The sequence below is a fragment of the Aotus nancymaae genome, unplaced genomic scaffold (genome assembly GCF_030222135.1).
Source record: "Aotus nancymaae isolate 86718 unplaced genomic scaffold, 86718_ANA_hifiasm-v0.15.2.pri h1tg000014l, whole genome shotgun sequence".
Lineage (NCBI taxonomy): Eukaryota > Metazoa > Chordata > Mammalia > Primates > Aotidae > Aotus > Aotus nancymaae.
In genome coordinates this window covers 87,991,417-88,018,479 of record NW_026988425.1, presented here as the reverse complement: position 1 = coordinate 88,018,479, position 27,063 = coordinate 87,991,417, and the positions used below count along the sequence as shown (strand labels likewise).

General features: G+C 44.0%; 1 protein-coding gene across 2 annotated transcripts; it reads left to right on the top strand.

Moving 5' to 3' along the window:
• The first annotated feature begins 1,026 nt into the window (after positions 1-1,026).
• Positions 1,027-14,427, top strand: GLRX (glutaredoxin). Of its 2 annotated transcripts, none has more exons than XM_012477585.2 (3): positions 1,027-1,331; positions 11,458-11,577; positions 13,136-14,427. In XM_012477585.2, the coding sequence occupies exons 1-2, from the start codon at positions 1,125-1,127 to the stop codon at positions 11,569-11,571; spliced, it is 321 nt and encodes a 106-aa protein (XP_012333008.2). In that variant the 5' UTR covers positions 1,027-1,124; the 3' UTR covers positions 11,572-11,577; positions 13,136-14,427. The 2 variants fall into 2 exon arrangements, with proteins under 2 accessions (XP_012333008.2, XP_012333007.2); XM_012477584.2 differs by having other exon boundaries at positions 13,131-14,427.
• The last annotated feature ends 12,636 nt before the right edge of the window (positions 14,428-27,063 follow it).

Sequence of the window (27,063 nt, the reverse complement as noted above, 5' to 3'; positions counted from 1 at the left end):
GCTGTTCAAGGGTCACCAGCTCAAATGGTTATGCGGTGAAGCTGGTGTCTCAAAGGCATGGGCCTGTTCATTGGGACCTGTGGCAAACCAAAGCCACAACTTGCCCTATCCAGAGGGGACAACAGCTGTCAGCCCCAGCAGCTGCCACTAAAGGGTGCAAGCTCTGTATTGCCCAGCTTGACTTTTCAGAGGTAAGTTGCAAGTCCAGTTGTTTGGTAAGACCTCCAGATTTCTAAATACTGAGAATGAATTCCATTAAAAAGATCACAACAATAATCACCCACCATACAGTCCTGGCAAAACACCCTGAGGGCAACCTTCATAAGGAGTGCAAAGTCACAGTGTCAATTTCACTCCCTCCAAAGAGATTTCAAAGTGTTCTGTTCCTTAAGTGATTTTGTTTACATTTTAAAATACAACTGTATCTCCTAGAAGGAAAACAAGAATTTGCTTTAAGAGCTCACTGCCTCCTCAGCCCCTGCCTGAGTACACACTTTATGCTTCCCCAGAGGTGACTTAATTGCCAATGGGCAGGCACTACCAATCTTTTTCTTTCTTTTATTTATTTATTTATTTATTTTCGTTTTTTTTGAGACAGAATCTCACTCTGTCACCCAGGCTGGAGTGCAGTGATGTGATCTTGGCTCGTGCAACCTATGCCTCCCAGGTTCAAGCAATTCTCCTGCCTCAGCCTCCCGAGTGGCTGGGATCACAGGCTTGTGCCACCATAACCGGCTAATTTTTTCGTATTTTTAGTAGAGACGGGGTTTCACCATATTGACCAGGCTGGTCTCGAACTTCTGACCTTGTGATCCGCCCACCTCGGCCTCCCAAAGTGCTGGGATTACAGGCATGAGCCACTGCGCCCGCCCCCCAGAGTGTTTTTTATAGCTACCAATGATTAAATAGTAAGTATTGCATTCCTAGGCATCGCTAACTAGTGAAGTATACCAGATGGAACTGTCTTTGAAGCTGTCCCTTTAAAACTCGAGCAAGCTACCAGGCAAACTCCGCCTCCAGGGAGGTTCCTTATTTAATAGGAGCCAGCTGGCTGGGTCAGGGCTCAATATCCCAAGCAATACCTGCTACTGAGCGTTTTTCTCGGGAGACCGCAGCCGGTCGGCATGGCTCAAGAGTTTGTCAACTGCAAAATCCAGCCTGGGAAGGTGGTTGTGTTCATCAAGCCCACCTGCCCATACTGCAGGAAGGCCCAAGAGATCCTCAGTCAATTGCCCATCAAACAAGGGCTTCTGGAATTTGTCGATATCACAGCCACCAACCACACTAACGAGATTCAGGATTATCTGCTACAGCTCACGGGAGCAAGAACGGTGAGTTTCATTTTAAATGGCTAGGGAAAGGCTCCCGGATTGCCTTGTCAGAGCGGTGCCCTTCTTTAGGATAAGGCTGGGGCTCCGTCCTTCAAGGCATCCAGAGGGCTATGCGGGAGGGGGAGGAGGGAGGGGGAGGGCGCCTTAGAGAGGATCTCCGTCACTTGAATGAGCGGCGGCACTGCAGCCAAAGGTCCTTTCAGAGCAGAAGAGGGAGTACAGCTGATGTCTGCTATGCGGCGGGGTAAGTGGGCCCAGCAGCTTGCCGCGGAGTCCCTGGGGAGTTACCTAGCGTCTTTGTTTTAAGCACTGCTAGGAAATGACAGTTTTCAGCGGACAGGGCTGTAAGTGGAAGCTGGGATGATGTTTGTTAATTTAACAAGAGAATCATGTTTTTGTTAAATTAACACATCACACCTGGGGAGGGCCGGGTGTGATATTAATTTAACAAGAGAATCATGTTCTTCATTCTTTTCTCTAGGCTTTCTTTTTCTAATTTGCTAATTCTTCCTTATCTAATTCCTCCCACGGGAAAAATCGAATACCAATACACCATTATCTGCCCCTTGTTCTAAATTAATTAGGGATGTTTCCAGGTCCCACCTTGGCTGGAGTTCTGACCTGGCTCTTATAATGGCTGGCTGTGTGATCCTGGGCAAGTCAGCACCTGGGTAGTCCTCAAAGATCCCAGCTGCAAGACCAGATTAGGTGACCTCAAAGTCCGATTGGCTACGAATAGACTGTGGGACTCTCTAAAAATTGTTCTCCTCCATCTGAAAAGACTTCCCTGTCCTCAGCATCCTTGGCTTCGAGTCCTGGGCTTCAGGAGGGATGCCTACCACATCACCTGTATCAGTTCTGCTGCAAGGTGGGTGAGAACTGTCCCACCAGCTCAGCTAAGTTCCCTTTTAGGATACACATTCTACGGCATAGTGTTGGCCCGAGCACACATCCTATTTCAGTTTTAGTTTGACTTACAAGCTTGTCTCTGGGTGCTGAGTATAAAGCATGGGAGGTTGTTTCTCCCCTTCTCTCTAATAAGAAGTCAGCATTTTGGTGCAAAGGGGCTTAGTGTGTTACTCTGTTGCTGTGTGCTGAGGCTCTTGCTACCTAGTGGGACAGCTAGCTGCATAGGATGCCGAGGCCCTGAGAGATGTAAAGGGCAGTGCAAACACTACTATGGGCCCTACTGTGGCTGCTACCCTGAGGACCTTTTAGCCAAACTTTGCTGCACATTAGGATCACCCAGAGTGCTTTTAAAACAATCCTTATGCCCAAGTTATGCCCCTCGATAACTAAATCACAGTATCAGAGGTGGAAGCCAAGCATTCGGTTTTTTTTTTTTTTTTTTTTTTTTGAGACAGAGTTTCACTCTTTTTTTTTTTTTGAAAGAAAGAAAGAAAGAAAAAGAATAAAGAAGAGGAGGAAAAAGGAAGAGAAAGAGAGAGAGAGAATGGGAGTATTGCTTTCTTGCCCAGGCTAGAATGCAGTTTAGTAATGGGTATTGAAAACCTCTTTTATACCAATAATTATACTTGATATAAACAGGAAGGAATAAGGGAAGAAAACAACAAACGAGCAGCCAACCAATATTTCATTTAAACCTATGAAATGCTATGCGATTACTGAGGAGTGATTTACTTCCAATTATGTAGTCACTTATGGAATAGGTGTGAGGTGGTAATGTATGTTTTATGTATTTGAAGTGGAGAGTTCTATAAATGTTTATTAAGTTTACTTGTTCCGGGTCTGAGTTCAAGTCCTGGATGTCCTTGTTAATTTTCTGTCTCGTTGATCTATAAAATCGTTAGCTCTTCTTGTTACGTTGATCCTTTTGCCATTATGTAATGTCCTTCTTTCCCTCTTTTGATCTTTGTTGCTTTAAAGTCTACTTTATCAGAGGCAAGAATTGCATCTCCTGCTTTTTATTTATTTGTTTATTTTTACTCTCTGATTGGTTGATAAATTTTCCTCCTTCTCTTTGTTTTGAGTCTTTGTGTATCCTTGCATATGAGATGGGTCTGGATGCAGCATACCAATGGGTTTTGGCTTTTTATCCAATTAGAATATATATAACTTTAATACTGGCATTTGATGCTAGCTGGCTGTTTTGCCCATTAGTTAGTGTAAATTTTTGATTGTGTTAATGTTCTTTTCTTTTTGATATATTTTTGGAAAGGCTGATATTGGTTGTTCCTTTATATGTATAGTGCTTCTTTCAGAAGCTCTTGTAAAGCAGGCCTGGTGGTGGTGAACTCTCTAAGTACTTGTTTGTTCGCAAAGGATTTAATTTTTCCTTTGATTATAAAGCTTAGTTTGGCTGGATAGGAAATTCTGGGTTGCAAGTTCTTTTCTTTAAGGATGTTAAATATTGGTCCCCACTCTTTTCTGGCTTGTAGGGTTTCTGTTGAGAGATCTGCTGTAAGCCTGATAGGTTTCCCTTTATGGGTAACCTGACCTTTCTCTCTGGCGGCCCTTAGTATTTTCTCCTTCATTTCAACCCTAATAAATCTGGCAATTATGTGCCTTGGGGTTGGTCTTCTTGAAGAATATCTCTGTGGTGTTCTCTGTATTACCTGGAGTTGAATATTACCCTGCCTTGCCAGGTTGGGAAAGTTTTCCTGAATGATATCCTGAAGAGTATTTTCCAACTTGGATTCATTCTCTTCGTCACATTCAGGTACACCTATCAAACGTAAATTAGGTCTTTTCACATAGTCCCATATTTCCTGGAGACTTTGCTCATTCCTTTTCATCCTTTTTTCTCCAATCTTGTCTTCTCGTTTCATTTCACTGAGCTGGTTCTCGACTTCTGATGTCCTTTCTTCTACTTGATCAATTTGACTGTTTAAACTTGTGCATGCTTCGCGAAGTTCTCGTGTTGTGTTTTTCAGCTCCATCAATTCACTTATATTCCTCTCTAAATTGTCCATTCTCGTTAACATTTCGTCAAACCTTTTTTCAAGGTTCTTAGTTTCTTTGCATTGGGTTAGGACAAGTTCTTTTAATTCACAGAAGTTTCTTATCACCCACGTTTTGAAACCTGCTTCTGTTATTGGAACACACTCATAATCTATTAAGCCTTGTTCCGTTACTGATGAGGAATTGCGATCCCCTGTAGAGGGAGAGGCATTCTGATTTTGAGTAGTCTCTGCCTTTTTACGCTGATTTCTTCCCTTCATTATATATTTATCTGTCTGTTGTCTTTGTAATTACCGACTTTCTAACTAGGTCTCTGAGGAGACGTCCAACTTGTTGATTCCCAGCCCCAAAATCTGAGCAATCCACTGCGCCGGCCAAAACAGCGGTGTTAAGATGGATGGTGCTTTTCTGCCCGGGAATCTCCAGACTCTGCACCAAAAACTGGCGCGCTAAGGCACCAGCAAAACCGCCGCACTGGCCACAAGAGTCACCCTGGGGACACGTGGGGCTTCTCTGCTGGGAATCTCCTGGTTCGTGAGCAACAAATATTCGTCTGAAAGTGTGGCGTCCTCTCGTTCTCTGCGCTTTCACTGGGAGCTAGGAGCCCGAGCTGCTAGTGATCAGCCATCTTGGATCTCTCTCCCGAAAGAGTTTCACTCTTGTCGCCCAGACTGGAGGGCAATGGCGCAATCCTGGCTCGCTGCAACCTCTGCTTCCTAGGTTCAAGTGATTCTCCTGCCTCAGCTTCCCGAGTAGCTGGGATTACAGGCACATGCCACCATGCTCAGCTAATTTTTAGTAGACATGGGGTTTCACCATGTTGGCCAGGCTCGGCTGGAACTCCTGGCCTCAAGTGATCAACCCATTTCAGCTTCAGAAAGTGCTGGGATAACAGGCGTGTGAACCACCACACCTGGCTAGCATTACTATTTGGAAAGATCCCTAGGGGATTCCAATGTGTAACAAAATTTGAGATTATTGTTCTCAGCCCAACAGCATCTATTCTCCAGCAGGTAAAGCAAACCTCTTCATGTGTTCATTTAACAATTGTTTTTTTTTTGAGATGGAGTTTCGCTCTTGTCTTCCAGGCTGGAGTGCAGTGGTGTGGTCTCTGCTCACTGTAGCCTCCACCTCCCAGGTTCAAGCAATCAAGAAGTAGTTGGGATTACAGGCGCCCGCCACCATGCCCAGCTAATTTTTGTATTTTTATTAGAGATGGAGTTTCACTATGTTGGCCAAGCCGGTCTCGAACTCCTGACTTCAGGTGATTCACCCACCTCCCATTTCGGCCTTCCAAAGTGCAGGCGTGAGCCACCGCGCCTGACCAACAATTGTTTTTTCATTTCTTTATGAAGCAACAATATTTCTTCTAGTGATCTTTTATTTTTTTAGAAGAAAAAAAAAGAAAGAAAGAGAGAAAGAAAAAAAAAGAATGAAGAAGAGGAAGAAAAAGGAAGAGAAAGAGGAAGAGAGAATGGGATTATTGCTTTATTGCCCAGGCTAGAATGCAGTCTAAAAATAGGAATTGAAAACCTCTTTTATGCCAATAATTGTGCTTAACAATGGAGACAGGAAGGAATAAGGGAAGAAAATAACAAACAAGCAGCCAACCAATATTTCATTTAAACCTATGAAATACTATGCAATTATTGAGGAGTGATTTACTTCCAATTATGTAGTCACTTTTGGAATAGGTGTGATATGGTACTGATAAGAATGTGTGTTTTGTGTATTTGAAGTGGAGAGTTCTATAAATATTTATTAAGTTTACTTGTTCCGGGTCTGAGTTCAAGTCCTGGATGTCCTTGTTAATTTTCTATCTTGTTGATCAGTCTAATATTGCTTATGTATCTGGGTGCTCCTGTATTGGGTGCATATATATTTAGAATCGTTAGCTCTTCTTGTTGCATTGATCCTTTCACCATTATGTAATGTCCTTCTTTGCCTCTTTTGATCTTTGTTGCTTTAAAGTCTATTTTATCAGAGGTGAGAATTGCAACTCCTGCTTTTTATTTATTTATTTTTGCTCTCCATTTGGTTGGTGAATCTTCCTCTGTCCCTTTGTTTTGAGTCTTTGTGTATTGTTGCATGTGAGATGGGTCTGGATACAGCATACAGATGGGTTTTGGCTTTTTATCCAGTTAATAATATATATGAGTTTAATACTGCCATTTGATGCTAGCTGGCTATTTTGCCCATTAGTTGATGTAAGTTCTTCATTATGTTAATGCTGTTTACTTTTTGATATATTTTTGGAAAGGCTGATACTGGTTGTTCCTTTATATGTGTAGTGCTTCTTTCAGAAGCTCTTGTAAAGCAGGCCTGGTAATGGTGAAATCTCTTAAGTACTTGCTTGTTCACAAAAGATTTTACTTTTCCTTCGCTTGTGAAGCTTAGTTTGGCTGGATATGAAATTCTGGGTTGAAAGTTCTTTTCTTTAAGGATGTTGAATGTTGGCCCCCACTCTTTTCTGGCTCGTAGGGTTTCTGCTGAGAGATCTGCTGTTAGTCTGATAGGCTTCCCTTTGTGGGTAACTTGACCTTTCTCTCTGGCTGCTCTTAGTATTTTCTCCTTCATTTCAACCCTAATGAATCTGATGATTATGTGCCTTGGAGTTGGTCTTCTTGAGGAATGTCTTTGTGGTGTTCTCTGTATTACCTGGAGTTGAATATTGTCCTGCCTTACTAGGTTGGGAAAGTTTTCCTGAATAATATCCTGAAGAGTATTTCCCAACTTGGATTCATTCTCTTCGTCACATTCAGGTACACCTATCAAACATAGATTAGGTCTTTTCACATAGTCCCATATTTCTTGGAGACTTTGCTCATTCCTTTTTATCCTTTTTTCTCTAATCTTGACTTCTCGTTTTATTTCATTAAGTTGGTCTTCAACCTCTGATATCCTTTCTTCTGCTTGATCAATTCAACTGTTAAAACTTGTGCATACTTTACGAAGTTCTCGTGTTGTGTTTTCAGCTCCATTAATTCACTTATATTCCTCTCTAAATTGTCTGTTCTCGTTAGGATTTCATCAAACCTTTTTTCAAAGCTCTTAGTTTCTTTGCATTGGGTTAGAACAAGTTCTTTTAATTCATAGAAGTTTCTTATCATCCACCTTCTGAAGCCTAATTCTGTTAATGGAACGCACTCGTTCTCCATCAGGCCTTGTTCCATTGCTGATGAGGAACTGTGATCCCCTGTAGAGGGAGAGGCATTCTGATTTTGAGTATTCTCAGCCTTTTTACGCTGGTTTCTTCCCATCATTGTAAATTTATCCACCTGTCATCTTTGTGATTACCGACTTTCAAATTAGGTCTCTGAGTGGACGTCCAACTTGTTGATTCCCAGCGCCAAAATCTGAGCAATCCACTGCGCCGGCCAAAACAGCGGTGTTAAGATTGATGGTGCTTTTTTGCCCGGGAATCTCTGGTCTAGCTCGCTTCTTGAGTCCGTCCTTCAATCAGCTGAATAGGCGACTCTGTCTTCCTGGAGCTCCAAACAACATCAGCAAAAAGGGGACCCAGTCCCGCTCACTCTGCACCAAGAACTGCCGCGCCGAGGCACCGGCAAAACCACCGCATTGGCCACAAGAGTCACGCTGGCAACCCGTGGGGCTCCTCCGCTGGGAATCTCCTGGTCCATGAGCAACAAAAATTCGTCTGAAAGTGTGGTGTCCTCTCGTTCTCTTTACTTTCACTGAGAGCTACAATCCCGAGCTGCTAGTGGTCAGCCATCTTGGATATCTCCCCTGATCTTTTAAATTTGTGTTTTTAAGAGAGAGAGTCTTGTTTTGCCACCCAGGCTGGAGTGCAGTGCAACAATAGCTGACTGCAGCCTCAAACTCCTGGGCTCAAGTGACCCTCAGCCTCCTGTGGCTGGGACTACAGGTATAAGCCATCATACCCAGCAAATTTTTAAAGATTTTGTACAGATGGGGGTCTTATTATGTTGTCCAGGCTGATCTTGAACTCCTGGCCTCAAGCTATCCTCCCACCTCAGCCTTCCAAACTGCTGGGATTATATATGTGATCCACCTCAACAAGTCTGTTCTTAATCTTTTAAAAAATATTTTTCACAGATTCTTGAATCCCGAATGCATTCCTCCTAGGGGAAGAACAAACCTTTAAAGTTGTATGTTTGATCCCCAACAGTGAAGGGTTTGTATTCAAAGCATCTGAAAGCTCCTGCGGTATTAATTATTCCATAAAGTAGCTGTATCTAATAGGTAATCAGCAGGAGATGATTATGGAAAGTTAATGCCTTCAAGCCATGCACTTGGTGAAGCCTGTTTTTGTTTTGCTATAATCACAGCTCCTAAATTAGTGCCTTCATTTCCTTCTCTGCTAATGCACTTTTCTTTACGTAGATTTGAGTTTCTGACCTCCATCATTTCCCTTCTCTCTGAAGAACTTCTTTGCGCATTTCTTGCAAGGCAATACCACCTCCCAACTTTATTATTATTAGTATTCAGCTGAGCAAATAATTTGTACTATCTTAGAAATACTTTCTAAGATAAGCAAAACTTGATGATCTTAGAAAGTATTTCTCCTTCACATTTGAATGATGATTTTGTTGGATGCAACAAATATTTTTAAGCATCTACTATGTACCAGGCACTTTTCTGGACAGTGGGGGAAAAAGTCTACCTTTTCTCCCATGGAAAAAAACCTTCTGCCTTTGTTGAACCTATATTCTAGTGGGGGAGACAAATACAATAATAATACAGATGATTTGCGCAGCTGAATAATAATGATACAGTACGTTGGGAGGTGGGAATGGCATGTGCTATGAGGAAAAGTAGGAAAATAAGGTAGGGAGGAGGCAGCAGGACCCAGTTTTAGATGGAGCCTTTGGGTCTCACTGAGAAGGGAAGATTCAAGCAAATATCTACAGGAGCTGAGGGAGATGAGCATACACAATTTACGATACGAGTAGAGTGAATGCAAAGGTCTTTTTGGAACAGTAAGGAGGCCGGTATGCATCAGAATGGCTGAGGCACCGTGAGCCAGTAGGAGAGTTAGTGGAGGTGAGATCTGAGCACTAACCGGAGCTTGGAAGAACTGTGACTGGTACTCGGTGTGAGATGAGATGCCCCTGGTGGGTGCTCAGCGGAGGAGTCACTTGACCTGACTCTGCTTTGAAAGGGTCACTAGGCAGCCGTGGGGAGAAGAGACAGTAGGCAAGGGTAAAGGTTGAAGCTAGGAGACGTTGGGAGGCTATAGCAGCTATTCAGGTGACAAATGAAGGTGACTTTTGCCAGGGAGTGTTGAGAAATCGCTTTGAGTAGTTGCATTTGAGTAACTCTAATGTGCAGGAGATGCCACCTGGCTGAGGCTGGGGAAACCTACTCCAGGAAAGGAAGAGCCACGGGATTACCAAATTGGTTTTGGGGGTGGCACTTCTTTCCTCTCCTTGCTATTAGTGGACTCTCGAGTTCCTCTAAGCAGGCTGGGACGGGAAGGGACGGAGGAGAGGCAGCACAGGGTATTTCCTCTTCTTTGCTCAGCTGAATCAACAGTGCCTCTTACATGCTTCTGTTTCACTGCCACAGCCTCCCACACTGTCCTGGACAGCCTGCAGTTCAGCTGTCTTTAGGGGTGCCATTCACTGATACGATTTAAGGCAGTTTTGCGGTTGTCCAGACTAAAGGATGGGTCTGAGGGTAAAGGAGCCTTTCGCTTCTTTGCCAGACACTGAGCACAAAACTCCATTCTGGGGGCAGCCTGGTCACATTTCAGGGCCGTCTCAGGAGGCTGGGGGGGCAGCTCCAGGGCTGTGGGTTTTCAAAGCCTTGGTTATCCTGTTAGAGCACAGGAAATAGCCACAGAAATGTGCAAGACTTATTTTTAATTTTTAGACTTTACTTTTAAAGCCTACCTCTGCCCAGACCCCCTTTGTAATAAAAGTACTGTAAAAACTTATCCACAGTAATTAAGCTCCTTTTCTCATCTGTCTCACTCTTTGGACAATTTGCTCAAATTATTATGCTCTCTGAGAAGAGCCCAAAGCTTTAAAAAATAGTCTCACTGATTTCTGCCTCCACCTCTCCCTTCCCTTCAGTGTGTTCCTGGCACTCAGGGGGAGGCCCGCTGGCTCTGATGACGTGGTGACCTCCATGGTGCTTGTCTCGTCACTGCCAGGCAGCCTTGGTGGAACACCCTTGGCCTGGAAATTCAGCCATGTTGAGGGGATTTCCTCCTCCCTCAAGAGTCTAAAAGCCCTCTGGAATTCTGAAATGTGTCTGCTCCTAGCAGCAGGGAGGAAGCTTGTACTAGAGAGGAGCCTATTCAGCAAGTGTCATGACTATGGCTTGGCGTGGGTGACTCACCCACATCCAGGGTGACTTAACCATCTTATGATGAACCAGTGATAAAAGGAGACTGAAAGACCACTACACCCACCTGGTTGAGGACAGGGCTCACCCGTGTTTTGTTTGTTTTGCTCTATCACCCAGGTGTGAATACAATGGCACCATCACAGCTTACTGCAGCCTCGACCTCCTGAGTCAAAGCAATCCTTCCACTTCAGCTTTCTGAGTAGCTGAGACTACAGGCATGCACCACCACGTCTGGCTAATTTTTGTATTAGAGACAGGGTCTCATTATGTTGCCTAGGCTGGACTTGAAGTTCTGGGCTCAAGTGACCCTCTCAACCTCAGCCTCCCAAAGTGTTAGGATTACAGTCATGAGCCACGGTGCCTGGCCCTCACCTGTGTTTTAACAACACAGAGAGATAATAGTATTTAATAAACCATGGAACTGAAAAATCAGAGACCTAATGCAATTACTTTTCCAGCTGTATTTAGAAATGAATTCACTCCTTCCTGATTACTGTGGCCCAGTTTACAATCTTAGGTGTGGTCTCTGATGCAGAGAAAGCAGAGGTCAATCTGGGTGGTCTGATTCCAGCCAATCAAAATTCTCCCTCTGAAACATGTTTCTGTAGAGTGAAATTTTTAGATCCCTTTGACAAGTTGGACAAGCTCATGCATAGCATACTCAACTTGAAAACTCTTCTGTCTTAAAAGCATTCTTGAGTTAATAATGTTACCTCTTATAACAGTAAGGAAGTCCTGCCCTGTAAGCATATACATGAGCAGGTTGTAAAGTGATATGAAAAGTTTGGAATCACAGGAAACATTTAGTGAAGGATAGAAATGTTCTTTCTAATCTTCTAGTAATGTCCTGGGTCGTGTGCTTTTTTAGGTGCCTCGAGTCTTTATCGGTAAGGATTGCATAGGCGGATGCAGTGATCTAGTCAGTATGCAACAGAGCGGGGAGCTGCTGACGCGGCTAAAGCAGATTGGAGCTCTGCAGTAACCACAGGTGAGTGGCAGGTGAGCTGCTGGGCCGGGAACATGGGAGACTGTGGAATTCTTCTGCCATGGTTTGTTACACTGTAGGACAGCATTCTAGCTAGGGAAAGAATGATTTGCAGTGGGTTGAGGAACCGCGATGTCAATTACTTATGGATTTCACACTTTACAAAGAGATTGTGTCAATGGGAGAAATCCTTTCACTCAACCTTCATTTAGCAAATATTTATTAAGCATGTGCCAGACGCATGGGAATATAATGATGCGTAAAATGATAACCTGGAACTTATATTCTAGAGCAGTAGACAGATCAAAAACAAGTAAATCCTGAAATAGAACAGAATAGAAGATGTCAGGGGATGGGGAGAAAATTGAGCTAACGTGGTAAGGAAGGGCCTTTCTCAGGAAGGGTTGAGCTGAGACCTAGTTGACAAGGAAACCTCCATGTAGAGATGAAGCAGAAGAGCTTTTCAGGCAGAGGAAATAGCAAGTGCAAAGGCTCTGAGGTGGCAACAGGTAAGGGATGTTTGTGGAACAGAAAGAAAGCAGGAATAGAGTGAGTGAAGTGCAGTGAGAAGGAAGAATAGTGGGAAATGTGGGCAGGGGCCAGAGCACCCAGTCCGTGGTAAGCAATTTGGATTTATTCTAAATGCAGTGTGAAACTGATGTCATTTTGGCTTTACCTGTGTTCACCTGACAAATCAACTCTGTTTAATTGGCTTCCCAAAAGCCAAAACAAAAGTTTTCTAAAATCAGTAACCTAAAGATCTTTGGCTCCGTAGAAAACCACGGGGTAATGAACATTTTAGAAGGGAATCATGATGGTTTTGGAATCTGAGCTCCTCCATCCCCCAGATCCCCGGCACAGCTAGCGCTAGCTAGCCCCCAAGCAGGCTGATTCAGAGACCTGTATACAGAGAGATGCAAATGCTGCTTTAGTTGAGGGAGAAATGAATGATTCTTTAACCAAAATGTTCTTGGAGTGATATCTATTGCCTGCTAATCAATAACTCATCTCTTGGTCAATGAGTATACGTAATTTGTGATGGTTACTCTGCATAGCAATAGAAGGAAGAAAAAGGTCTGAAAAAATACAACTGAGTTCCCTGAAATGAAATAGTCAATGCTATAAATCTTCTCATAATTCTACAACATCATCACAGCAGGTGAACCCTATGTCTGTCTGAATTCACTTCCTGGCCTTACCACCAGTACTAAAAGTCCTCAAGACCAATTAATGGTGTTACCAAAGGTTTCCTATTCTGGGACATGTTTAGCAATTTAGGGTTAGATTAAGAATGGAAGAAGATGGGTAATGTCATTTCTCCGACTGCTTCTATTTTGGTGTGGGCATTATTAGAGTTCCCCATATTCAGAAAGTCTCCTTACTTGCATTTGGCCTTTTCCTTCAGCGTTCTATGCAGTCAGTATTTTACTGACAGCTGCATCTCAAGGCCATCTGCAACAGTGTGTGTTTAAATGGCAGGAGTAAGTGTTCTGGTAATGAGCGAAAGGAAGGATTTTGCCTTACAAGGAGATATTCCATTCTTTGTTTCCTGGCAGAGCAGGTCCCACGCTGACGTCCCTCCTCAAGAGCTGGATGGCATTGCAAATGATGACAGCATTTCCTGGTGGATGAATTTGGGAGCACAAACAGCTTTTTTCTTCTTTCGGCTCAGTATTTAAAAGTGGATCAACTTGCTCTTAACCACAGTGCCAAGATGATTGACAGGCCATCTTTGTTTTCTTCTAGATGTGCTCTTTAGTTTTCAGAAGACTGTGACAAGTTCTGGGCTAGGATTCGTTCACTGACCCTCAATTGTTCTTTCTCTTGGGCATGAATTTCTTTCTTTCTTTTTTTTTTTTTGAGATGGAGTCTTGCTCTGTCACCCAGGCTGTAGTGCAGTGGCACAATCTCTGCTCATGGTATCCTCCGCCGCCCAGGTTTAAGTGGTTCCTCTGCCTCAGCCTCCTGAGTAGCTGGGACTACAGGTGCGTGCCACCATGCCTGGCTAATTTTTTTGTATTTTAGTAGAAACAGGGTTTCACCATGTTGGCCAGGATGGTCTTGATTTCCTGACCTTGTGATCCGCCCGCCTCAGCCTCCCAAAGTGATGGGATTACAGGCGTGAGCCACCGCGCCCAGCCTGGCACATATTTCTTACTGTTCTCCATGTGTCAGCATGCCTCTACCTCTAAACCAGTGTTTTTCAGCTATGTTTATCCAGACTCTTTCTCCACAATGAGGAATCCATAGTTGGTTTTCTGCTACTGCCCATTAGCTGAAATCATTTCACTGCTTGACTTTATGGAGTTTGTGTTATGAAATCAGAGAGTATTTTGAATGTGTTCATTCAAACTACATGCAACTCTCCACTCAACCCCACCCCATCCCATCCTACCTTGAGAGTCACTGCCCTGAACCAGTGTTCTCCAGCTTGTCCTCTCACAGATCTCATAGGAAATGATCTTAGGACCCAATTGGAGAAATCACATGAAAAGTTAAGCATAGTTGGTCTTGGTGTCACATGGATCAGAGGCACAAGCACAGAAGCTGTGAGCATGTGGAACACGCTGTTATTTAAGCTGGCCATCCAGACAATCCTGAACACTGTGTATCTATTTGATTTAGAGTACCAGCAAAAATTAAAGCAAAAATGTAAAACATTTGAGAAAATTTACAGCTCCCTACCCCAAGAGTACATGTGTGAAAGAGCCCCACACACTTTGTAAACTGAAGACTCCCTTATTATGATTATGAAGTTTGGCTGTTCTAGAATTGTAAGATTGTTAATTCCCTTCTTCAGTCCCTAGTGAGAACACTTAATTTCTTTTCTAATAAAAAAATACCTATAGATGACTCAGTGATTCTTGTCCAATTTGTTTCCACGTTCTTCTCAAGACATTAAGGAATGTTACGTGAAATACACTGACTTAAAACTGTGTCTATGTTTAACCCCGCCGCTATAAATAAAGACACGTGCTGCTGTCATTCACTGACTACAAACAGTTCATATAATTTTGAAATTTCATATTGAAATGCTAGCTCCAGCTAACTGAATAATGCTTAGGGTTTAATAATTGTCTATGCAGCCATAAAAAACGATGAGTTTGTGTCCTTTGTAGGGACATGGATGAATCTGGAAACCATCATTCTCAGCAAACTGACACAAGAACAGGAAATCAAACACTGCATGTTCTCACTTATAGGCGGGTGTTGAACAATGAGAACACGTGGACACAGGGAGAGGAGCATCATACAATGGGGTCTGTTGCGGGGGACTAGGGGAGGGACAGTGGGGGGTAGGGAGTTGGGGAGGGATAGCATGGGGAGAAATGCCAGATATAGGTGATGGAGATGGAGGCAGCAAACCACATTGCTATGTATGTACCTATGCAACAATACTGCATGTTCTGCACATGTACCCCAGAACCTAAAGTGCAATAAAATATATTTAAAAAATAATAATCTTTTTCATTTCATATTCCTTTTTTCCATTTCCCATTTAAGGCACTTGTGCTTCTCGTTTCTTTCTTTTGTGGGCCCTAACCACTCCCTTCAACCAGGATTGCTATGGATGATTGTTGGTGTTACACACTGCGCAATATGAATGCCACCCCTGGAGGTTACACACAGTGCCTGATCCACGCTGGACCACTTGCCTGCCCTTTCACACTTCTTTGTCTGTGTTCATTTTGTTTCTTTCTCCTGAGATGGCTTTTCTTCTCCTTTGTTTTACTTTGAAATTCCTCCTTGTTCAAGGCCTGATTTACAGACTCTTTCCCCTTTATTTTCTCTTTCCTCTCATGGTCTTTTGACTAAAAATCATCGTTCCCTCTTCTGGAATCCAAGAACACTGTGCACGTAGATAGTCTTCAGCTCTTATAGGCTATGCTGTAGTTAATCATCTGTATTGGTCTCTTGCCAAATTCAGAATTACCCAAAGGCAAGAACCTAGACTTAACTACGGAAACCAAGTTCCCAGCACAGAAGAGCTATTTTATCAAAGCAATGTATGCATATGGTTTAAAAAGCCAAATAGTACTAAAAGTCTTTCCTGCTCTACCTGCCTCAAACCCAGATCCTGATAAAGGTTCTGATAAAGTACCTTACAGGGTCATGTGCCCCTCCCAAGAGTATCCCCTCTCTCCATCCCTCCATAGAGGTAACTACTAGTTCATTTTTGTTGTAGTCATTCTGATACTTTATAGTTTTGCTCCTTATAATATCCCTAAGCAATACACTTTTGAAAAACAGTAACACCAACCCAGCTGTGTAAGAAAAGGGTGCCATCACAGTTAGACAGACAATCCCAAGAAGGGATAAACTGAACACTGACTCTGAGTTATAGACTGGCTTCAGCGTCCCTTGCAAGTTTTCCAGAGCCCCTTCTGGGGAAGCAGAAGTACTGCTGAGTGAGTCCTTGGAAACACAGGGCATCCCACGATCAGGGAGGCTACTGTGTGAACCAAGCACAGGGTGTCCCCTGGAAAGATGGTCAATGGCAGAGGGCTGCTCTGCATTTTCTTCTTCTAAGCTCAGCGTGGCTCCGCCCCCAGCTTTCAGGAGGCGGTCAAAGCATACCCACACCACCTCAGCTGGCCAGCTGTGTAGCAAACAGAACAGAAATGTCATCAGCACCAGGCATGCCAAGTACAGGTTAAAGATCTGCTTCAGGCCCATTTCAGCTTTCTGTCCTCAAGTTAAAACCATACAACAACAGAGAGCCCTCAACATGGAAAATTACACTGCTCCCATCTGGTCTGGTGCTCTCTGTCCCTAAAGCAGGCAGAGTTCTCTATCTGGGATCTCCCTTCACTGTCATTCTGGGGATTCCCTTTGTCTCTCCTATGTTGGATCTCCTCTTCCCTGTGACCCACATGTATGAGTTAGAATACATGCTAGGCTGCTATAACAAAGATGTAATGCTTAATAGAGGCATCTTTATCAAAAAAGTCCAGAGGCAGGCAGCTGGCATTTGCTCCCACTGACCCAGGGGTCATATGTACCACTTTTGCTGGCATCCCATTGGCCAGAACTTACGTGTCATAGCCCCACCAGCTGCAGGACAGGCTAGGCAGAGGGAACCCTGCCTAGGAAGCTTCTTGCCCAACTAAAACTCACCAAAACTCTATAGGAGTTTTATAGTCTACAGGAGATGATAGATCTATACCAAAAGAAGGAGAGAATGACTATGGAAAGAAAATCAGCAAACTGAGTCTTTCCCTTTTTCATTCTTTTTCCTTTGAACCCCAATGTTCTTTCTCTGTTTTACATTTGAAAGCCTTCCCAAATGTCTGGAGATCTGACTATCTGTAAATATTTAAAGAATGAGGCACTAAAAAACTGATTGGAAGACTTGTGTGCATAGATTAGGCTTGCCAACTGATAGCGTCACCATAGAGAAGAGTCTGTTCAAATGTCACCTTCTCAGCAAGGGCTCCCACATTCCCCCACCTAAAACTTACACCCTCCCTTCCACTCTGACTTAGCATTCCCTATCCCTCTTTTTTGATTTATTTTTCTCTATAGCACTTATCTTTTTTTTTTTTTTTGAGATGGAGGTCTTAATCTGTCATCCAGGTTGGAGTGCAGTGGCGCGATCTCAGCTCACTGCAAACTCTGCCTCCTGGGTTCAAGCAATCCTCCCACCTCAGCCTCCAGAGTAGCACTTGATAAATACCTGTTGAGTGAACAAATCGAAAATGAACAGGTGTGGATCTGGCTATCTCACTGGGAGATCACCAAATAGTTGGTTCCTAGACACCTTTTCTGTTGAGTCTTTAGTCTCTTCAGCTTCACAGCTAGAGAACTGGGCCTCATCGTCAGAGTTCTGGCTGCTAAGCAGGGAAGAGGGACGTGGCAGCTCCCGGGCCGGTGTGCAGACTCTCATGTAACCTCCTGTTTTCTGCCCTGCTCCTTGCTGAGTAATTCTGTGCGATATGCAAGGACGGGAAGAATGATCTTTCAAACAGCATGGAGAGATTGTCATTAAGGGCTGGCAGAAAAAAACAATGAAAATAACCAACCAAAAAATTTACAGCCAAAGCTGTCCTCTTTCTGTTTACTGAAGAAAGCAAGTGATCCAATCTCCTGTGAATGTTGCTGATTTTAATAACAACCTTCTCTGCTTCCTCCAGCCTGGCTCTTTGGGCTGGACTCCTGAGAGCCACTTCTTCCCATTCAAATCTGTCCAAAGATGCCCCTTAAGGAGGAAGAACTGCCAGCGGTGGTAAATGGATCTGCACGGCCCAGACCACACTATTTAGATCCCCAGTGAGTATTATTAGGTCGTTATCTTCACATTCGGTTGCCAGAGAAAGCCATGCTCCCTAATTTACTACAACATAATAATTATTCACAGGTCCTGAGAAATATTGTAAGGAACTGGGCTCCTGAAACATTTTACTTAGAATTTCTTTCTTGTATTAATAGCAGTCTTCTTATCAAATACATTGAACGTTTGAAGGGGCAGAATTTAATCTTGCTTATTAGGGGAAGAGAATTCTGGCCTGGTCCCTTTAAGCACAAGTGATATTTAACCATGGGTCTGTATTTATGCACAAGTTTATACTTCCTGTCCCTGGGCGACTTTTCTGGTGAGCAGTGCAGAGCTGAAGGTAGGAGAGAGGGGGAAGTAGGAGAGCCAATGACGGTACAGAACATCCAGCAACACGCGGCTCTGGGGTTTCTTACTGGCTCTTCCTGCGCACTCAACTCCTCCCTCCCAGTTGGCTGGGCTCAAGCCTCTGGGGACCTGCAGCTGAGCTTTCTCAGAAGCAGGCAAAGCTGCCTCCTTCCTATTCTTGTGTGCCTTGTGAAACTTAAAACTTCATATATAAAATTACCAGCTGTTTATGGGGTGGAGATTTGGCTCTTCCTCCCATTATTACTCTTCTAAGTCATCCTTGAGAACTGAGTGTGGACCATCTTTAACACAGTCTGCCCAGGGTTCTAGCCAGATGTGTTAAATGGGGACCGGAGAACCCACTCTGGAAATGGAGGACCAGCAGCTCCTGGGAAGGTAGAATTAAAGAGCATAGCTGGCACCTGTGGCCACAAGAGCTGTACCCCAACATCTAGAATGTGACCCTTGTGTAGAGCTGACTCTGGGTGCCTTTATCCAGCCCCTGCATAGAAGATCTCCTTTAGCCTCACCAAAGCAGTCTCTGTATGATTAAAAAGTGCAGGGGGTGGCAGGGACAGGCTGCCCCAGAAAGGGAACAGTGTGGGCATCTCCAGACAGGTAAACCACAGGAGAACCAAGGAGCCTGAGTTCTCCTCCCATCCAGGAAGCCTTTAGCTGGCAGCACAAGGGAGGGGAGGCCACAGCTTAGGTTATTTTTGAGTCCTTTTCCCCACCCCTGAGTGAAGGTGTGGCTCAATGGCAGACTGTCCTTAATCTAACCGTTGGAATCCTCCTCCTCCAAGTGAGAAAAGCAGCAAAGGATGCAAAGCGCTCCTTCAACACTCCCTGAGCTGGGAGAAGAAAATCCCTCCTTTATAGGAATTTGATGAGCGAGGGATAAGTGATCCCCACTAAGGAGCATGAGCTTTAGTACGAGGACTTTTTCTCTTCTGATTATTTTTTGATTGTAAGAGATTGAGCCCCTCCGCACTGCAGAACTCTTGTGGGGAGCGGTCCTCAGGCCTACTGAGAGGGTCAGAGAATATATATATCCTGTTTTTCATAGCATATACATAAAGAGGTATGAGTCTACAAAGCTTAATTGCATCTATTTTTCCAATTTTTTTTTCTTTTCAGAAGGAGTCTCGCTCTGTAGTCCAGGCTGGAGTGCAGTGGCACCATCCCGGCTCGCTGCAACCTCCACCTCCCAGGTTCAAGCAATTCTCCTGCCTCAGCCTCCCAAATAGCTGGGACTACAAGTGCCTGCCACCATACCCACTAATTTTTTGTAATTTTTGTAGAGATGGGGTTTCACCATGTTGGCCAAGGTGGTCTCAAATTCCTGACCTCAAGTGATCTGCCCACCTCGGCCTTCCAAAGTGCTGGGATTACAGGTGTGAACCACCACGCTCAGCCCTTTTCCAATATTTTAATAAAGGTAAACAGCTGATTTACCCAGTTAGAAGTTTTTCCTGGTTTATTTTCTTGTATGGCGGCAGCAGCAAGGAATACAATATAAACTCAGTTCAAGGATAACTGCCATATACATATAATTATCTATTCAAAATACTTCATTTACTTTTTTTAAAAAAAGCATCCCAGCATTTAGAGTAGCTTTTGACCAATTCCGCTTTCTCAGTTGATGGCAAAAGCACCCCCAGTATATGTAGAGAGGCTGTCGTCTGCCTCATCTTTTACTATGGCAAAAAAGGAGGGTCCACAAGCTTGGAAATGTTGAAAACTACTGCCCTGAACCAAAGAGGTGGCTGATGCTGGTAGTTCTGAGATTTCCTACTTATAGAAAATCTAGCAAATCGCTGCCATGTGAGGGTAGTACCAAATAATGATCATTTTTACCAAGGTCAGTGTGCAAGGAATCTTCAGCAGTCTTTCCCGGGCATTTAAAGAGGCTGTATACAGCACTTTGGGAGGCCAAGGCAGGTGGATCGCTTGGGGTTAGGAATTTCAAGACAAGCCTGGCTAACATGGCAAAAACACATCTCTACTAAAAATATAAAAATTAGCTGGGCATGGTGGCACATGCCTGTAATCCTAGCTACTCTGAGCTGAGTCTCCAGAGTAGCTGCTTCAGAACACTGGGTCCACGGCACATCAGCAAATGTTACATGAAAAATGGGTTCCGTGAGTTTGGAAATGCTGGGCTATACAATGTGCTGGCCTGCAGGACTGGTGCTCATTTTGAGAGTCTATGCCTTTTATTTGATAAACTTTAAAAACAGATACTCTTAGCCTCACTAAACCCCACAAGCTTATAAAATATTCACTTCTTTCCCTTTGTGAGATATGAGAAAAGGGTAACAGAGGATGGATGGTGAGAAAGCAGCCTCCCTGAGAGGCACCTCCAGTTTAGAGGAATGAAGAGCGGATGAGTCATGTGGAGTCATGCAGCAGGTGAGCTCAACCAGGGCTCCTAACCCAGTCTTACCCTTGGGACCGTGATATTAGTATCTGCAACATGTTAGAAGTAGATGTTTTGGCTGGGTGCAGTGGCTCACGCCTGTAATCCAAGCGCTTTGGGAGGCCGAGGCGGGAGAATCACTTGACATCAGGAGTTCTAGACTACTCTGGGTAACCTGGTGAAACCCCTGTCTCTACTGAAAATACAAGAATTAGTCAGGCGTGGTGGTATGTGCCAGTAGTCCCAGCTCCTTGGGAGGCTGAGGCAGGAGAATTGCTTGAATCTGGGAGACAGAGGTCGCAGCGAGCAGAGAGCAGAGATTGCTCCACTGCACGCCAGCCTGGGCGACAGAGGGAGACTCCATCTCGAACAAACAAACAAAGAAGTAGATGTTTCATTTGTCCCGGACACTAGCAGAAGAGCGAGGGGGTAGCCCTGGAAGACCTCAAGCTTGGTAAATTTAAATTTACTTAGCAGACATTCACACAGGCTTGTGAAGACTGCTGGGCTGGAAGCTTGACCTTGGAACTTGCCAGAGCCTTTAATATGTTAACGTGCATTGTGAATTTCCAAAGTAGTGACTAAGTACACATTATCTCTCAAAGTTTTTACCTGTCTTTTTTTCAAGAAGTGCCTCTGTCAGAATTCATTTTAAGGGTTACAGACACTGGAAATGCTGATTTATTGCCCTTTCACTTCTCTCCCCTTTGCCTCTCTCACTTGCTCTTCCACAGTTAACAGCATTTCATGCAAGGGATGCTCTATGGTCTGAATGTTTCCGTCCCTCCAGAATTCATATGTGAAAATCCTAACCTCTGAGGTGATGGTATTAGAAAGTGGAGCCTTGGGGGAGGTGATTAGGTCATAAGGGTGGAGCCCTCATGAATGGGATTAGTGCCCTTTTAAAGAGGCCCCAGAGGGCTAGCTTATCCTTCCATCTCGTGAGGACACAGTGAGAAGGCACCATCTATAAGCCAGGAAATGGGTTCTCTTCAGACACTGAAGCAGCCAGGAGCTTGGTCTTGGACTTCCCAGCCTTCAGAACTAAGAGAAATATATTTCTGTTGTTTAGAGGCTACCCGGTCTATGGTATTTTGTTACAGTAGCCCCAACAGCCTAAGACAGATGCTGAATGGGTGCATCATGTCAACATTTGGCATTTCTTCTATGTCAGCATTCTGTAACTTTTTCACACTTTCAGCTGATAACCTGGCATAAGTCCCAAGTTTCTCAATAATGACACAAAGCCCATCAAGTCTTCATCTGCTGGTTCAATTCAAGCATCACTGTAATCCAAAGTCTGTGCCAAGAGCTGTTAGAGTTGATTTATCAAGAGTCCCAAGCATCGGCAACTATATAAATGGCATCCTTAAGATTGAACTCTTCTGGAAAGTCATAAATTCTAGGACTCTGTTAACTGCAGCCAGCAAACCATTAGCAAAAGCAAATGCAAAAAGATGCTCTTGCTCGTCATGGATTGTGGAATTCTGTGGTCACGAGGCTGTATTGTGGGTGTCACGGTGAGTAATCATAAGAGGGTGTGAGAAGTATTTGCCCAGAAACAAATTTTTCCATTTTTACCCAGTTTTGGTGGCTTTGCTTTGAATGGATGTCACCAGTCTACAGTGGTTAAGGAACCAGTCAGAACACGTTTCTAGCTACCTACACTTTTCTTCCTCCCTTCCTTCTCTCCTGCCCTCCCTTCCTCCTTTCTTTCTTTTTTCTCTTCTCTCTTTCTTTCTTCTGTTTTCTACAATTTTATTGAAGTATATTTTGTTCAATGAGAGTATGTTTAAGCTGCTCAGCTCCTGGCAGGAACTGGTCCAAGAATCTAAAATTCCTGCTCCTTTCATGATTTAGAAGCCACATGGACTGAATTCAAATTTTGGTTAGACGTTTTCCCAACTGTGTGACTATAGGTAAGCAAATCTCTCTAGTTTGGCTTATTATCAGAATTAAAGATGATGAAAATTAAATTGACGAATTACATTAAAATTAAAGATGATTAACAGAGAAACCTCACTCTGGCTTCCCAAGGCTGAATGGGCCCTACAACCAGCTCTCCATTCTCCCCAGCCACTTCCTACCTATAAAAAGTGTGCTGCTTTTTCCTATTATCTGTTTTGGGTTACATAAAATATTCACCACAGGGTTGGTGTGTTAACAAGTTACAGCATTTGAAGAATCCTAATCGGCTCAGACTTTGGAATAGTTTCCTCGGAGGTGAGTGGGAAGGAAAGTGGGAAGGGAGGATGACCTTAATGACTCCTTGACCTTGAAGTCAGCCTTGCAAGTCGACTAAAAGAATGTGTCTCCTGGCAACACGCCTAGTCTCCCTCACATGGCCCAAAGACAGCAGTGAAACAGCATCCTCAAAGCAGGGTATTGACTTCAGTGTTTGCTGGATTACTGTACATTTTTCTTAGAATGCTTACGGATGCGGTTTGCTGGTCGATAGAGTATGTGAGCTTTGGAGTCAGGTCCCGGTTCTTTCCAGATCTCCCACTTATTAACCACGTGGCCTTAGGCTGTTATGTGCTCATTTCAGAATAGAGATACTGACAGCCCGTGGTCACTGGACTGCTGGGACAATAAAATGATAGCGATAGTGAGAGTGGTTGTACTTATGGAGTGCTGACTCTGTGCAAGGCACTGGTTTCAGCACTTTATGTGTATGAACTCATTTACTCTTCCCAGTAACACTATGGGGTTAGCAGTCCATTAGCTGCATGTTATAAATGAGCAGATAAAGTCCAGAGAGAGGTCACTTTATCTGTCTGAGGTCACACAGTAAGCGGTGGAGTTGGGATGTGAAGCAGCCTGTGCAGTCTGGCTTCACATGCTCAACCACCCCACCAGACCACTTTCCTGTGCTATATTAGCTCTTCTAAAGGAAATCATGTATGCAGAATGTCTGGCCCTCAGCAAGAGCACAATAAATGGTGATATTGAAATAATAAATGATAATTCCATTTCCTCAGGCCTCACCAACTTATGGACTTCATACAAACACCTCTTGCCTGCTCCAAAACCAGGCCCCAACATCTCCTGAAGTTATTCCTGGGGTGTCTCCCGTGGACCTCCTGTCCTTCCACACTTGCCCCTCTCTGAGGTCCTGCCTGTGAAGTCCCTCGAGGTGGCGCCTCACCCTACCACTGATGTTGGCATCCCCTAGGCCTCTGCCCTGAGCCCTCTGGCCAAGTTCCCTGGGCCCCAAGCACAAATGGGTATCTGGGCCCAAACAGTAACTACCATCTACTTGGAGACTGGTGACTTTGTGTTCCCTGCTAACTGTGTTCTGTTACATTCAACAGACATTTCCTAAGCAACTATTATACTTTGGAGAGACTGCTAGAAGTCATACAAAAATAAAGGAAGAGCTAATGGTAGTCCAACTTCCTTGGATGTCTGAGCAAATGACATTTGTGAACAACAAACAGAAAACAAAGAAAGTTACAAGCAACAAGTATGTTTACAAGGACAGCCTCTAGCAGCATAGAGCCACCCAATACCTACTAATACTAAGGTGCTATACAAGATCAGTCTTCCTTATCACATTCATTAAACTTGTGAGGGGCAGGCTGGGCTTAGTGGCTCACACCTGTAATCCCAGCACATTGGGAGGCCGAGGCAGGTGGATCACTTGAGGTCAGGAATTCGAGACCAGGCTGGCCAACATGGTGAAACTCTGTCTCTACTAAAATTACAAAAATTAGCCTGGCATGATGGCGGGTGCCTGTAATCCCAGCTACTCGGGAGACTGAGGCAAGAGAAATTGCTTGAACCTGGAAGGCGGAGGCCGAAGTGAATGGAGATCACCTGGGCAATGGAGTGAGACTCCGTCTCAAAACAAAAAAAAATTGTGTGGGTTATAAAAGAGAAAGTTTTGTTGTTGTTGTTGGTGGTGGTGGTGATGTGCAGCTTAGAAAAATGCCCAGGCATAGTTGGTAGCACCTATTAGCTTTTGTACACGATAGTCTATATCTGAGTTCTTGCTAAGGACTTTTCTTAACTTTTGCTTTCTGTCTAGTCAAAGAAAGCATTTTAACCTTGCCTGGGCACTGTAGAGTTGCAACGAGCCTTCCTACCCATTATGAGGAGTTCTAGCCGGTGGCCTCTCAGGGATTTTAATCAATAAAACCAGAATGGTTTTATTGCCTCTGAGGCCATCCATTCCTCAGAGGAAGTCACTAAGTTTAGAAAACCAACCCTACTCCTCTTCCAACCAATGGGACAGAAGCCCCAAGAACAATGGTGTGTTCAGTGACCCAGGTTTGGCAGTGGGGAGAGAATTAGACAAGAGATTTCAAGAAAAATGAAAATTGCCTACACAGATTTTAATTTTATGGAAATGGAAATGGAGGATGTTGCATTTTTCCTCAGCCTTAAATTTATGAAAAGTAAAGGTGAAAGTGAGATGTTTCCTCTTGGGAGCAGGAAAGAAAAAGCACTCTCAAGTTCCAGCCTGCCCAAGGACAGTGGTTACTCAGTAACTCTCTTTAGAACTGGCTTAGCCAAATTTGGTGTTACAAGGCCCTGTGGCTTAAAAAGATTATTTATTTATGATTGTGCTCCAATATTTATTCTCATTCTTATAAGGCAGCTGAATATTTTTTAAAAATCAGAAAGTAACAAAAAGGTAGACGACTCAGGTAAAAAAATATATTCTGAGATAGTAGAAAATCCTATCATTGTAAACGAAAAAAATTCAGAAACTCAAATTTCCTGTTTAAAGTGCCTTAAAAATTCATGTAAGACTGTTTCTGAGGTTTTTTTCAGAATTTAATTTTACATTAACTCTGACAGGGCTCTGATGACTGGAGGAACACCAGGGTTCTTGGTGTCTAGCTAACAGGATTAATGACATGGACACACGTGGAGTGGTTTTAGGGAGTGGAAAGTTTAATGGGCAAGAAAGAAGGAAGGAAGAAGAAAATAGCTCCTCAGTACACAGGCAGAGAGAGGGGGGATTCAAACAAAGAGAAAACCCTGTGTGCAAGGAAAAGCGGCTACTTATATTTGGATGTTGAAGGAGGTGGTGTCTGGTTTGCATAGGGCCCAGGGGATTGGTTTGACCAGATGTGTCATTTACCTAGCCAGAAAAAAACCTGGCCCTCCCACCTTAGTCCTTCGGTATGCAAATATAGGTCACCATGATGTTCTGAGCCCATGGTGTTATCTGGAGGTGGCCATGACATTTGGTACACTTGGTGACCAGGAAAAGACGGCGGGGATCGCCAGTTTTTAAGGGCCTGCATTGGCATATTGAAGCTTGCCAGCCCAGCCCTTCAAGCCACCTTTTCTGTTAGGAAAGAGATGGTTCAGAGGTTCTTATTACAGGAAAAATTTACCAAGAACCTTTACCTTTACTATCTGCCTAAAATTATTTCTTAATAGCTCCTGTATCAACTCCATGAAAATTATTATTATAGGAAAGATTCCACTGTGAGCCTTTACCCTTACGATCTGCCTAAAAATTATTTTTAATAGCTCCTGTATCAACTCCATGAGAATTCATAGTCCTAGGTCATTGATTGGTCCAAAGGGTCAAGGACTCAGCACTCAGTAAAAGGCCAGAGAAACCCTGAGCAGGAGAGGAGATTATAAGGTCAACAAAATGTGAAGGGAGGGCACAGGGCTAATGTGTGTTCCTGAGAAGGTCTAGGTCAGCCCCCAGCTCCCACCCACCTCCTCACAAAGAGAGATCATTTTGGGAGGCGGTAGTTGCTAGGCTGCCCTAGGCCTCAGGGAAGTCTGGTCTTTTGGTCAAATGTTTGTGAAACAGATGTGGAAAAATGGGGGTAGAGTGGTGGAACTGTAAAAACGATCGGGGAGAAGGAAGAGCCTGGGGTCTAGAGGTCAAAGGTCATGCTGGCGGTGGAAGGGCAAGGGAAACCCCTGTGGGCTGGAGCAGAGAGTGGAGGAGGAGGAACGGCCTGGAGGAGCTGGGAACTCTCATTCCAGACCTGAGAACTGGAATGGATTGTCTCATGGGTTCTCAAAGCATGATCTGCAGACCGGCAGCGTAAGCGTTGCCTAGGAACTTCTTATAAATGCAATTCTCAGATCCCACCCCAGATGGACAAAATTGGAACTTTGCAACTGAGGCCCAGCATTCTGTTTCTGGCTTTTTAAATTTCAGTTTTATTTTTTAGAGACAAGGTATTGCTGTGTCGCTCAGGCTGTACTCATCCAGGCTCAAACAATCCTTCACCTCAGCCTCCAAAGTAACTGGGCCTATAGGCACATTCCACCACACCCAGCCCCTGTTTTAATTCACCTCTCAGGGGATTCTGATGACTGCTACAGTTTGAGAACAACTTGTTTAACAAAATGCTGTGTTTCAGGTACTGAGACCCCACACAGCAATTCATGAAACCAACTGTTTACTGGCCTGACTGAGCTGCTGTAACAAATTATTACAAACACAGTGGCTCAAAACAATGCA